Here is a 13761-nt window from a genome sequence, read left to right on the forward strand (position 1 = left end):
AGACAATTTTTATAGGTGATAAATATAGAATTAATTTGTCTCAATTTTGGTGTACTGAAGAATGTTAGTATTATCAGAAATAGTAGTCCAAGTTCCTGCTAATAATGCCCCTGTGCGAATACACCTGTGGGCTTCTATTATGATAGTGTATTATTTTGCTATTATTTAATTTCAGTTGGCTGAGATCACTCATTAATCTTTTCCTACCTTTTTAATAGCAGGGCTTTTGGCACCAGTAACATAGTTAATTGCTTCATTTTTGCATTTCACTTTGCCTGGGTAGCCAGAGCTGCTTTGTGAATTGAGATTTGAAAATAAACATAAACCAGAAAGATTTTCACCAAGTAAGAACAGTGCTAATGAAAGTAAGGTTTCTTATTATTCATCAGGCAAATCATACATTTGTGCCATACATTTGTGGAACACATTTAGTAGTTCTTTTTTCCTAACCCTTCAAGAACTTGCAGTTGTGATCGTGAAATAAAAGGAATGCAATTCTTTGTTTAAAGATTTATTTATTTTACTTGAACATCAGAATTACAGATTGAGAGAGAGAGAGAGAGAGAAACAGAAATCTTCTATCTGCTTATTCACTCCCCAAATGACTACTTTGACTAGAGTTGTGCAAGTTGGAAGCTCGGATCCAGGAGCATCTTCTGGGTCTCTCACATTGGTGTAGGGGCCCAAGGACTTGGACCATCCTACACCGCTTTTCCAGACCATTAGTGAGGAGCTGTATCCTAATTCAAGGAGCTATGACACAAATTGACATTCAATGTGGAATCCAGGCACCACAGGACAGAGTATTAGCGTGCTACGCTATCATTGCCAGCCTCCAGAATACAACCCTAAAACAACAGCTCGCAGCACAACACAAATAGGATAAGTCCTACAACCATCAACTGCACCCAAATGGTTACCAGATTTATGAAGTGTGTTTCTGCTGTGAAACACCAATATATACTAAGAATCCTCAGACAAACGGTATATCCCCAACACCTAGACTGCTACCTGGCACGCAGTAGGTTCTCAATGCATATTTATTCACTGAGTGGGTTAAAAACTTTGGTTATGTTTATTAGCTTTACAGGGAATAATATTCATGAACTATTTTTACCAAAAAGAGTAAGCATCCATGTATTTATTTGTTTGTTTATGTATTTATTGAGAGGGAGGGTATAGAGTGAAGGAAAAGCTTCACTAAAATGCATTCTTTTGAAGCTTCCTGTTTACAACACCCGTTCCAAATGAAACATGGAATGCATCTGGTATATTGTTGGCATTAGAACTCACGGATTGGATTGGTCATCATAAACATCACAAGTAGATTCAAAAAGTTACTTGGCATTTTATTTTGCGAGGTTATTTCCTACTTGCAGAATGAAAAAGGACACCAGCTCAGAAGTGCCATTTCCCAGTATCCTGTTTGGACTGATTATTTCTACCAGTGTCAACTTGAGACTTAAACATTAATGAGATTGGCATACCCTGTTTTAAGTGGGCATTATGCCAATGGAACAGATGGATCTTGAAACTGTTAGCTGATATCTTGTGTATAAATCCCTAATATTGTCAAGTGGACAAAGTCCTTAACAAGAAATGTCAAAAATGTTTGTCAGTTGGTGTCCAGATGCCTTGTCCACGGATCATTACTCAGCTGCACCCACTCTACTGTTCTCTTTAGACTCCTGGTAGACCTTAAAGATATCACAGTCAAACTGTGTGATCAGGTAATCCCATGGCAGTGTGTTCTTCAATGATGTGCATCTTTGTTGGTGCTTGTCCTCCTGGAGCGTACATTTCCAGCACAGTTCAGAACTGATATCCTTAGAAAAGAATGTGAGCCAAACACGTATCCTATTTGATAGTGAGTAGAGATGAATTGACCTTAGTACCATCACGAAGGAGTGCTAAATGGTTATTAGGTTTCTAAAATAATACAGCATTCTTTATCAAAGAAATAGTAAGAAAATAATTAGGCACAAAGAAGAGGTCATAATTCCTTTCAATTTTTGTTCGACATTTGGGGAAAAATTGGGGTGAGTGGAGGGGCAATTGGTTGTTGATTAAGAAGGTGTTTTAAATTAATTATAATGTGTTACATTCATGTTAACTTACCTGAATGAGTTATATTGTTTCTATACATTCTATAAAGAACTGCAGCAGGAAGAAGCTGAATATGCACACTTAGGCATTCAATTACATAAGTCAACCAGAAATAAGTGTGGAAGGTACTTTCAAATGCCTGTGCTGTATATATCTCTGTATACTATTGCTGAATCCAGAAAGAGTTCTTAATCAGGGAAGGAAGGGTATTTCAAGAATCTAATAGGTATAAAAGGGGGACAACTTGGGAAAATCAGAACGTCAGGTTACTTCAGAGTACAAAAGAATCTAGTGTCAATTTATTCTCAGCATTTTGAAAGAGCAAATTGTCTTGCTGCTGGTCTCTTTCTTTGTTACAGGATTATCCTCAAGAGACATCACTACTAGTTCTGATGATTTCTTAGGAACAGTTTTATGAAACAATTTTCCTTTAAATCCTCTCCAGCTATTGGATAGGAAAGTTTAGGTACTTTTCGTGTAAAACATAACGTGTGTATGGGGGAAGATTTGAGGTTTGCCAGCTACTGATCCTAGAGTCAAATGGGTCTCAGATCGCAATAAATGTTGAGTATAACATATTTAGTGATGAGTACTGTAGTCACTTCTAACTATGTTGGGGACGTTGCCTATAGCATTTTTGCTTAGAAGATGATCTTACATTGCTAGATGCGGAAACTAGGACCATTGAGTCATAATGGACAAGCTGCATTTAAGCCTATGCCTACCTGGTTCTAATCTCGTTTTCTTTTCATGATTCTCTCTGGTCTCTCCTCTCAGATTTCTAGCAGAAAATTCAGGTAATAACAAGAAGTCTAATTTCTTAAAGGCACTCTGGGATAGCAGCTCTGGTATCTGATCAATATGGAATATTTCTCTGCCTCCTTCTATGTCCCTCTTCCACTTTGGAGGTTCATATCTGCTGGAAAAACTTGACACTGACAATACCTACTTCTGTTCAAAAGCACTCTTTGGAGACTCATGGGGTCCCTGTCTCCGACCTCAAGCCACCCAGGTCTCAAGAGCTAGCTCAAAGTGTTTTCCTGAGGAAATGTTCAAGATCTCTAAGTGGCTAACAGCAGTGGCATTTGTACTCCAAACGTGCTCTGTCTTACACCTACTATATCTTTATAAATCATTTATGTCTCTATCACCTTTAATATGTTTTATGCTTGTGCAGGGAAGAGGTCATGTTTTATTCATACCATAAATTCTCTGTGCCTCAGATTTTTCATCTTCACAACATACATAAAGAACACTCACCTCATAGGGTTTTATAAATATAAAATTAGCAAAGAGTACCTGGCATATAGAAAGATTTTAGTGTTAGCTGAACATTGTCATCATCACTATTTGTTATCATAGTTTTTGTAGTCCATATAACATAGGAAAGTACACAAAAACATGCATGCTGGATATTCATTCATTCATTCTTTATTACTATTTCTATGTTCACAACACTCTGTAGACCACAAAGGTAACTAGGAGCCTAGTTTTAAATGAGGGTGAGAAACAAGAAAAGTATATACATATGAACTAACTATGATAGTTAGCAAGAAATACATGATATAAGACAGGTAAAGATACAAATAACTCATGTGCTGAATAGGGAATAATTTGGGGCTTAGAGAACCATGTGGGATGACAGGGTGAGAAGAATTTTTGTTGGTTCTTGAGAAAAATATGAGACTTGGATACGCAGTCAGTTGTTATAGTGGTATAACAAGGTGAAAATATTTCAGCACCAACTATGCATATAATAAGTAAGACAAGGTATGGAAAAGGAAAATCTTGAAGTTTACTTAGGAAAACAGCAACTATTATCTAGAATTTTGTTTGATATTTTTATTTATTAGAAAGAGAGGGGGAGAGAGATAGAGAGAGTCAGTGTTTTCACCTGTGGATTTACTCCTCAAATGTATGTGGTGGTTGAGTCTGGGCCATGCCAAAGCCAAGAACCTGAAACTCAATCCATTTAGGCGGCAGGGACCCAACTATTTCAGCCATCATGTGCTGATTTTCAGGACATGCCCTGGATCCCAGGCACAGCCAGGGCTCATGCCCAGGCTCCCCAATAGGGTGATGTGGGCATTCCAAACATCGTTTCTATCTATGTCTAGGAATTGAGCTTGGAGAAGAGCAGAATGGTCTTGCATGTCACACTATGGATTTTGAATTAAGTTTGATTTATTTTCTATTTAACAAAGCATCTACATTTTCAAAGTTATGAATTAAAATAAGGAAAATTCACTGGCTAGGAGGTTCTCCTTACTCTTGTGCACTGTTGATAGAGGGGAGGCCAACCTATAGGATACTGACGTGGGGTAGATGGATCACTTCAGCTTCCAAGGTAAGAGTTTGCATTCTGAGAGTTTCTGTCCCACCATGTGAATCCTCTCAAGCCAGATTCTTCCACAGATACTCAGTTTTCCCCTCTGTAAGACAATATATGTTGAGGTTATGAATAGGTACACTGTCTTTTTAAAGTTTTGAGAGAGACTGAGCATAAATCGGCACACAGTTACAAGAGCAGAAATCAACTCAATGAAATAGGCTATTCGTCTTGAGGAACATGTCTACTTGCTCACTCCTAGCTTACATTTCAATGAGATCCTGAATTTTGTGATTCTTCCAAATATTTATTAGGACATGCTTTCATAGAGATTATTTTCCTAGACATTGGCAGACCCTGGGTGGTGGCCTTTGCAATCCTACACTAGAGTATTCCATCCTCTGGTACTGAAGGATTAAAGGTTCAGCTAAACTTTGGCTGCCCATCAGTGAGAGCCCTCCCTAGTTAAGTGGCCATGTCTAGCTGAACCATCATGATTAATATTTGTAAGGCATTGGGTAGACCCAAGATGCCTTCTGCATTGCCGAAAGATTAAATAATACTTAGTATTGGGTTTTCCAGTGTTTAGAAACTGGGGCTCCAAGTTAACCATGGCAGGATCTTTGGTAATAAGGAATGTGTGACTGATCTGCTCATCTATTTTCTTATCCAGTTCAGACAACTGAGTTTCCCATTTGATTTCAAGCCCCACGAACAATGTTATTATTCTGAAGAACAGAATCTCCTTTAGGAGAACCTGGACAATGCCAATATGAAAGCAGTACTTCAGATCTTCTCCTTGGCATCTTTTTTGGAGTCTTGTATCAGAAAACCACTTCCCCTGCAACTTCCATTTGACAGTACTTATTATCAGCAAGACGCTACACCACTTTTGGGGACTTTTCTTCTTGATAGGCTGTTGGAAAGATCCCTAAAGGAGTGCCTTAAAATGTTCTCAGCGGTTGTGTCTGCAGAACTTTCAGAAACCTTGACTGGGCTGGAGGACAAAGGCACCCAGCAGTCTGAACAGCTAGGAATCCAGAGAATCTCAAGCTTTAACAGCCCCAGGGCCTCTACCCCCCCAAGCAAACAGCCAAATCAAAGAAGGAATGGAAGGAGAAATAGGAAGTCAGTGGAGAAGAAGGGGATGAGAATCCGAAGCTGAGAAAGTTATCGCTGCAACCAGGAAGGGAAACTCAAACTGTGACCCTTAAACCACAGTGCTAAATTCCTCTTGCTCTCTCACCTCTGGCTTCTGAGAACAGCGGTACCCAGCTCGAGAGCCCTAGCTCCTCTAAGGCTTCCGTAATTCTTGCTGGAAAATCGTACGGGAATGATGCACAGTTCAATCCATTTTCCAGTTTGCAGAGGCAAATCCGGTCCGGTGTTTATTTTTAGCAGCATTTCTCTGTGACCGAATGCTACAGCTCTTCAGCTGGGAAAACTGGGGACGGTATTGGGGAGCGAAGCGAAGGGGGCGGGGATGGGAGGCGGTGAGAGGCGGGAGGTGGGGGTACGCCCTGCGCATGCGTGCCGGCGCCCATGCAAATCTGCTGTACATCCAGAGCAAAGTGGGATGATCTGTCACTACACCTGCAGCACCACGCTAGGAGGACAGCTCCCGCTAGCAGCTTCCAGACTCAGGTAATGTAATAATAATAATACATATCTATAAAGGAATAAAGGAAATCGCAGCCAGTACTATGCATGCTTTTCTGTATCAGATCGGCGTCGCAGCCTGTCCTCTGTAGAGGCAATCTGCTGCTGCTAAGTGTCCTTTGCTGGCTGATTGCAGCTTCAAGGTTTAAAAAATCCCATCTTTCAGGAAGCCTGAAGGGAAGGAAGGAAGTACAGGCGAATTCATCAGATTGGCTTCCCAGGTTTGGGAATCTGAGGCGGGCCCATATCTTCCGGCCAACTTCCATTGAACTTCCCAGCACTCAAAAGGGACCGAAATGGAGAGCAAAGGTATGTGGCTGTCCCCATCAGGGGACTTCCCGCTGCATGTGCGTGTGGCCAGGACAGTTCTAGGCGAGGGGACTGCAGTGCCTGGGGAGCCAGCAACCTACCAGGTCGATAGGCGGAGGAGATGCCGTGTCCCTTGCCGCACCGGGGAAGTGTGGCAGGAAGGCGACTTCTTTTCAACTCCCACAGCTTGGAAGGCAGTGTTTAATACTCCATCAGTTGCGTAGTGAAGTGTGATGAGTTCCCCCTGCCCCCATCCAGGGGGCAGTCCCTCCTAAAATGGAGGGGTAGTAGAGATGTGTTGGTAGAGCAGTTTATTTTCTATCTAATGGATGGACTCGAATAAATACATTTCATTTGCTATAGGTTTGCTAACAGGCACGTTTGTATCTGATATTCAATAATGCATTGCTTAAAACAAATGTTTGGATTCCTCCACCCCCAGCCTTTGAAGATGGTATTTCTGGGTGTGTATGACCACATCCTACTGCATTTTGAATATGTATTAGCAGATAATTTGGGTCTATTTGAAACAGCGTGCGTTAGAACTGACCTCTAAGAAGAACAGTGTATCGGAAGATTGCTTGGCTCCTTAGCATGATGCATTTACTAGTTCTGTACGTGTAAACATTAATATTCTCCTCATAAACAGATCTGCCTGATGTATACATACCAATTGGTAAAGCAACTGTAAAAAATCCAACTTCTGGGTGGCATATTTCCTGCACATAAACAAAATGCCTGTTAGGATGGTGCGATTGGAAATCCCTTGGTTTTAACCCCCATCTTCCTCCTCCTTAAAACGCCCACCAGGCTGTGAGAGCTTTAAGGATGTGATTAGATATCCAGTAGGAATACTGGTTATTTATTTCTCGTGAAATCAGGAGAAATGATGTCAACTTTTATGAAACTATATTCATTACCCAGAACTCCAGAAGCTATATTTGAAACAAGGTCTTATTTTTAAACCAAGAATGTCAGTCATTGTGGTAATGTGCTTGGGCTTAGGGATGGTGATGGACTCCCTATTTTTGGGCTGATTAGTGAAACTGGAGTGTTGAATGACAGCAGCTGTATGCTCAATAAAAGTATTTTTTTAACTATTTAGTTACTAAGCAAAGTATATAAACCCAGTTAAGCATTTAAAGAGCAACAAAACCTGGGTTGACAATACATTAAGACTAGCATATGACTTTCATTTTACACAAATCATTCTCACGACACAATAATGAGATTCTCTATGTGTGTCAGTGATGTGCGTATCTGAAATAATTCACGCCTATGAGTATACATGAGATATACACTTACTAATTCTAGGTTCAAGTGAAAAGACAAACTTCTGTAACTCATAAAGGTATGCAATAATCTGGTTAAATATTTCTTGACCACAATGGTATCATTTTTCTATTCTTAAAAGATACTTGGTATTTGATCATTAAATTTGTTTATTTGGCAGGTTTTCCCTCCCTGCCCCAATATTTTTGCCTGCAACTTACCTGCTAATTTCTGGTCCTTTTAAAATGAGGACACATCTCTCAGCCATGAAATTGTATTTGCCTTCATTGCCCAGAATATGCCAAAAGTCACAGAGGAGTTTTATCTACTTTGCCAGTTTGGGGGAGTTCAGGAAGAAAAAAGAATCTCAGAAATAGATAAGGATCAGGACAGAAGTTCCATGTTGATCAGAAAGTGGTGGTATGGATCCCACAGCACTGATCTGTTGGCAATGGAGGCTTTTGCTATAGTCAATATGGTAGGCATTTTGCACAAGATTTATGATTGCCCTGAGCAAAAGATATGATGGAAGTTTTTATGCAGGTTTCTTTCTGGACTTCCTTTATGTAGCTGAATTAGCCAGTTAGCAATAACATTAGGCATGGCTAAGTATTTATACATTGGCTTCACTTTCTAAGTCGATGCAGATGGCACAGCTAAAAATTATAATTCTTCTAGAGCAAAAAGAGGTATTAAAGGGAATGTGTATGCATATTCCCTTCTAATTGGTGCATCTTATACACTTATGCTGTCATATACAAACATATTCCCCTAACAAATTCAAATCTAATTCTAAGAAGATTTTCTCAAGTATAAGTAAGTAGGATTATTTTTTTTATCAGAAACCTTAAAAATATAGTAAGAGTCATATCATATGAATCACTTAAGGGTTCAAGAGTTCTCTATCTTAGGAAAAAATTCAAATGATCTATTTAATCTTGAATCCAGTGATCAGCATTTGAGAACCTTCATGCTTACCTCTGGCGTTTGAAAACCTTTCTTAGATCATTTGTTCAGGTTATCTAGCAAATGGAGCTCCATTACTAGTGAATAGATTTTTTATTTTGCTTTCTTGTCACTTTGCTTTACTTTTTGTCATGTAGGTTAAAGAGGAAAAATAAAATCAATTGGTAATTCATCAGTTCAATTCACAATATAACTTTAACAATCTTTCTGTACCATGTTAGATTTGAGTTGTTGTATTGTCTGAGGAACTTTGTAGATCCCAAGTACTTGAGAATCTTAAATGATTTATGGTACTTACTATTTAGGCTGTTGTTTCACAATGTGGATGAACATTAGAATTGTCTGGTATTCTTTTATATACCTCATGCCAATTAAAATACAAAATTGAGGTGGAGGGAGACATAGATATTTTTTAAATGATCCTAGGTATAGCAATATTGGATACTACTGATTCAGACTCTTCATAATCAAAATGTGGGTTGCTTAATAGGCATTTAGAACTGTAGAATCTTTTCTTTAGATTTATTAAGACAGAATCTGATGTTTCACAGAATCTTTAGGTATTTTACATGCACCACAAAATTTGTGAAGCATTTGTATAGAGCAAAGAGGCTCAGTTTATCATCTACCACCTATCTCTTTACCTATTTATATATCTCTTTAATTTTCTTTTTTCTCATTCATTCTTTCCTACCTGTCTCAAGTCTTTCTTAGGTCCTAACTTCCATGGTGTAGCACCTGTAGAAGCACTTGTAAAGTTTTACAGCTATAAAATTTCTGGGGCCGTGCTCCTAGAGATTTTAGTTTAATTGATTCTAAGACCTAGGCACAGGTCATTTTAAACATCTTCCCAAATGATGTTAATGAACAGTCAGATTAATGATTGATTTAGGCCTTTGCTACTGGTGGTCCATGGACAAGCAATATGAGCAACCTCTGTGAACTTGCTAGAAAAGCATAGTTTGGGGCCCTATGAGTTTACAAAGTTAAATCTCAGTTTCAGCAGCTCTGTTGCTCATTTGTTTGCATGTTAAAGTTTAACAATCACTAATTTAATATTCTAGAACAAATTGTATATGGGAATAGTACCACTCAGGCACCTCAGTAGAGAAGATTTGCTAATATCTGACTATTCAATATGAAGGCTTGTGGGTATGTAATCATGTGGTAGTATTCTGGTTGCTTTTGGAAATAATGGAAAAAGATGGAAAAGAATACCTTAGAGTAGGATCAGAAAGTAGGGGATTATTTAATAAATTATTTGAGCGAGATTGAGAACTAGATCATGTCCATCTGTTCACTTCCCCAGTGGCTAGCATTGGGCCAGTCAAATGCAGGAGTTGGGAATTAAACTAGGTCTCCATTTTGGTGGCAGGGTCACAATTACTTAAGGTATCACTTGCTTCCTCCAAGGTCTGCATTAGTGAAAAGCAGGAATTTGGAGCATTGCTAAGACTCAATCCCTCACATTCCTATTATGGTATGCAAATGTTCTAAAAGAAGTTTTAACTACTATGCAAAATGGTTGTCCCTTGGGCTCACTTTTAAACACTCTCCCTACTCCTAATCCGAGTATTTGCTTTCAGTCTCCATGATCTTAAAACATTTATCCTCTAAATTCATTTTGAGTTCCTGGAGAGGTCCTGCTTATTAGACCATAATAATATAATGCTATTAGAGTGCTTAAATTGAGGTACATCTTCACGGAGTGGGTACGGCTTTACCTCTTCACCTTGTTATACATCTATGGTCAACTGTAAGAAAAGTTACTTGACATAATCCTTGCTCCATATAATTTTCTTTTGATATTCTCAACATTAACTTGACATTTTATTGTCATAATTTATATATCCTAAGTATTTGTTTGTCCTTCACATACTATACTTTTTTATCATCAGCACTGTAGTGTTATGGTATTTATTCAAACAAGTATATTTGAACACCTGCTATTTGTCAATGTGTTTAGTTTTGTGAATATAAAGAAAAAATTGGATCCTTAATATTAATGATCTAATATTCATAGATTAAATTTATTGTGGACCTTATCTGAAGCTCAAATGTTCCTACAGTCACCCAGGTGACTATCTCAGATAGAAGATATGTAAGACTGAATGGTCTTAATTAGGTTTTAATGCCATACTTATGCATCAGTAAGACTTTAAATTGGGACAGATGAAAGAAGTTTGGTTTTACTAAGAGGGCTCTCAAAGACAGTAGCTTTATTCCAGAAAGACTCACACTGGTTTTCCCAGGGAAGATTCTGTTTTTGGGCTTCATCCCAGGTATCACAGTCCAGCTAGAAATATGAAGCAACAAAGAAAGAACAGACTGTTCTTTGACGTGAGGATATTTCAATCTATGGACGAGAAAGGAAGTGACATGCAGCCATTAGTTTAGAAGAAATAAAAAGTTATTTATTAAGCAACAACAACAACAAAACAAGCAAACAATTTTGTGGCTAAGCAGCAGCAAGAACCTGGGACATTATGGTAGAATAAGTAAAATATAGTACAGTAAATTCATAATATAGCATGATGGGTATTGGGCTTAGGAGATTTATGTGTTTACCCCAGCTCTAATGGTGGGACACTGGGAAAATGACTTTCTTCTTTGGGTTTTAAGCTTCTTAAATATTAAAGGAGGTTCAGTTCATTTAATTCAAAATACTTACTGAATTGCCACATTGTTCTAGGCACATTATTAAATGCAAGGGATACAAATATAAATAGGATATTGACTTATCCTCTAGGAATTTAAAGTCTAGAGATACTTGAGCAGTCCCAAGAGCTATCAAATTCTATCACTGTATTTGTCTCCTGCATTCATCTTTCAGAATGAGAATAGGTTAACCCAGTAGTCTATCATAGCAAGTCTTGCAATAGTTAGTGACCTCCAAAGAGGTACTTTATATTCAAAAGTGACAATACTTGTTTTTGTATCATTAAGTAAACTCACTGTATGAAAAAGCATTTGTACTGAAACTTCAATGTCCTTTAAAAGCTGTTCTAATGGGCTAGTTAGAAATTGTCTGGGTAAGGTGGTTATTGCCAGGCCTATTGGTCTTAGTAACAAGTTTGGTGGCTAGCTACTTATTTGCTCTTATTTCCTTGTGTGTCTGTAAGCTCGCAAAGTATTGATGTCTTAGGTATGGTGTTTTGGACCTAGAGAGTGAGAAGCGGAAGTTTCTTGCATCTGTTAGTATGGGACTTCCCAGCTAGTCATTTATTAGCAGCCTTAAATCATATTCAGCAGATGCTTTCTGTTTTCTATAAGAGAAAGATACTAGTGTGTATTATTTACCTCATAGTCCTATGAATTATTTTCTTAGCTACATATTATAGATAATAAAAACATCTGTTCATAAAGTCCTAGTGATTTAGGCACTTATCTTTGTTTCCCAGTAAAATAAGAATACTGTTCCCACCCCATAACGTCATGTTATCATCAGTATGAAATACAACTCATACTGTTAAAGCATTGGAGTTCTTTAGAAGCCAACCATTGTTTTTCATCATTAGCTGTCAATTTATTTCTTTGTTCTGGAATAAGAGATCCTGGAAGGTAGACATTGCTGTTTCGCCATTTTTGTCATTCTAGCAGCAAGCATTCTGCATACACAGCTTAAATAATCTTCACTGACTTTGGCAATGGCTTTCATTCAGGTATTTCTTTTGTGTTTATTTTACATTTTTACAGTAACGGTTAAGATATTGTAAAAATGTTGATTTTTATTTATATTATGTTCTAAGAGAGAGAGAATCTTCCATTTGCTGGTTTGCTTCAAATGGATGGAAAAATGAGGATTGGGCCTGTTGGAAGCCGGGAGCTTTCACTGGGCATGGGTCCAAACATTTGAGCCATCTTCTACTGCTTCTTGGAATGTATCAGCAGGATGCTGGGTCAGAAGTAGAGCAGGCAGGCCCCAAAGTGACAGCCCAATATTGCATGTGTGCATCCCAAGCAGTAGCTTAAATGATTGTACCTCAATTCCTGCCCCTGGTATCTGAATGTATGTCTGTTATTACTAGAACTAGTTTTTCTCTTTGAGAAAACAGAAAACATCTCCTGAACATTATTTAAAGCTGCTAATAAATGACTAACTAGGAAGTCCCATACTAACAAATGCAAGAAACGTCTACTAGTTTGGTTGTTATGTAGCGGCTTGTGGGGTTGGGTATGAAGATATGCTGTGCCAATGTTTATGCCTTGAATGGGCTTACATTCTGGCCTACTAACGTTGCTTCTCAATTAGTGGCTCCTGTTGGAATCACAGTACTCCACAATATGAGAATCAGCTATAAAGGAAGCCCTGAGGTGATTAGGGACTGCATCTTTGATTGTAAAGGAATGCATAAGCTGCACAGAAGCTGTTATTAAGTTACAACATGAATCAGTGATCTTTATCAGGGACACTGCTGGACTCCTATGGCAGGAGCCTTACCTTTGTTTTGTTTTTTTTTAAGATTTATTTATCATTATTGCAAAGTCAGATATACAGAGAGGAGGAGAGACAGAGAAGATGATCTTCTATCCAATGATTCACTCCCCTAGTGGCTGCAAAGGACTGAGCTGAGCCAATCTGAAGCCAGGAGCTGGCGGGGGAGGGGGGCGGGGGCGCTCTTCCTACTTGCAGGGTCCCAAGGCTGTCCTCAACTGCTTTCGCAGGCCATAAGCAGGGAGCTGGATGGAAGCAGGGCTGCTAGGACACGAACCAGCACCCATATGGAATCCCAGCGAGTGCAAAGTAAGGATTTTTGCCGTTAGGCTACTGTGCAGGGCTCAGGAGCCTTATCTTTTATTATTACTCAGTTAACATTAAGAAAGTGAATGTGTAGAAAAGAGGTTTAATTCTAACACTACAGATTTGGGATAGAAAATAAATAATATAAAATAGGTGACGGTATCCAGGCTAAAATGGAATGTCATTTTCCCCCAACATCTTTTAATATTCTCATAAGCATCCTTGCATACAGGGCATGACAGGATTTTCCCCCAGGTACTGTGTAGTTAGTTCTAATTTAAGTTTCTCCAGTTGCTTTTGAAACAATCCATGTCTCTTTGTCTTTGGAGATGTGGAGCTCTCACTCAGGAAAACCATGTTAGTTCCATCAATGTAACTG

General features: G+C 38.6%; 1 protein-coding gene across 2 annotated transcripts in view; it reads left to right on the forward strand.

Annotated features, from left to right (window-relative positions):
• Positions 1-5947: 5947 nt before the first annotated feature.
• Positions 5948-13761, forward strand: part of FGF12 (fibroblast growth factor 12) — a 536096-nt gene continuing 528282 nt past the window's right edge. The window contains exons 1-2 of one of the 2 annotated variants that reach the window (XM_058662113.1): positions 5948-6084; positions 6265-6403. In XM_058662113.1, the coding sequence (XP_058518096.1) occupies positions 6391-6403 (13 nt within the window). In that variant the 5' untranslated portion in view covers positions 5948-6084; positions 6265-6390. Of the gene's footprint in view, positions 6085-6260; positions 6404-13761 lie in introns of both variants that reach the window. The other variant, XM_004577790.3, reaches the window with a different exon arrangement.

This window comes from Ochotona princeps, chromosome 3 (genome assembly GCF_030435755.1).
Source record: "Ochotona princeps isolate mOchPri1 chromosome 3, mOchPri1.hap1, whole genome shotgun sequence".
Classification (NCBI taxonomy): Eukaryota; Metazoa; Chordata; class Mammalia; order Lagomorpha; family Ochotonidae; genus Ochotona; species Ochotona princeps.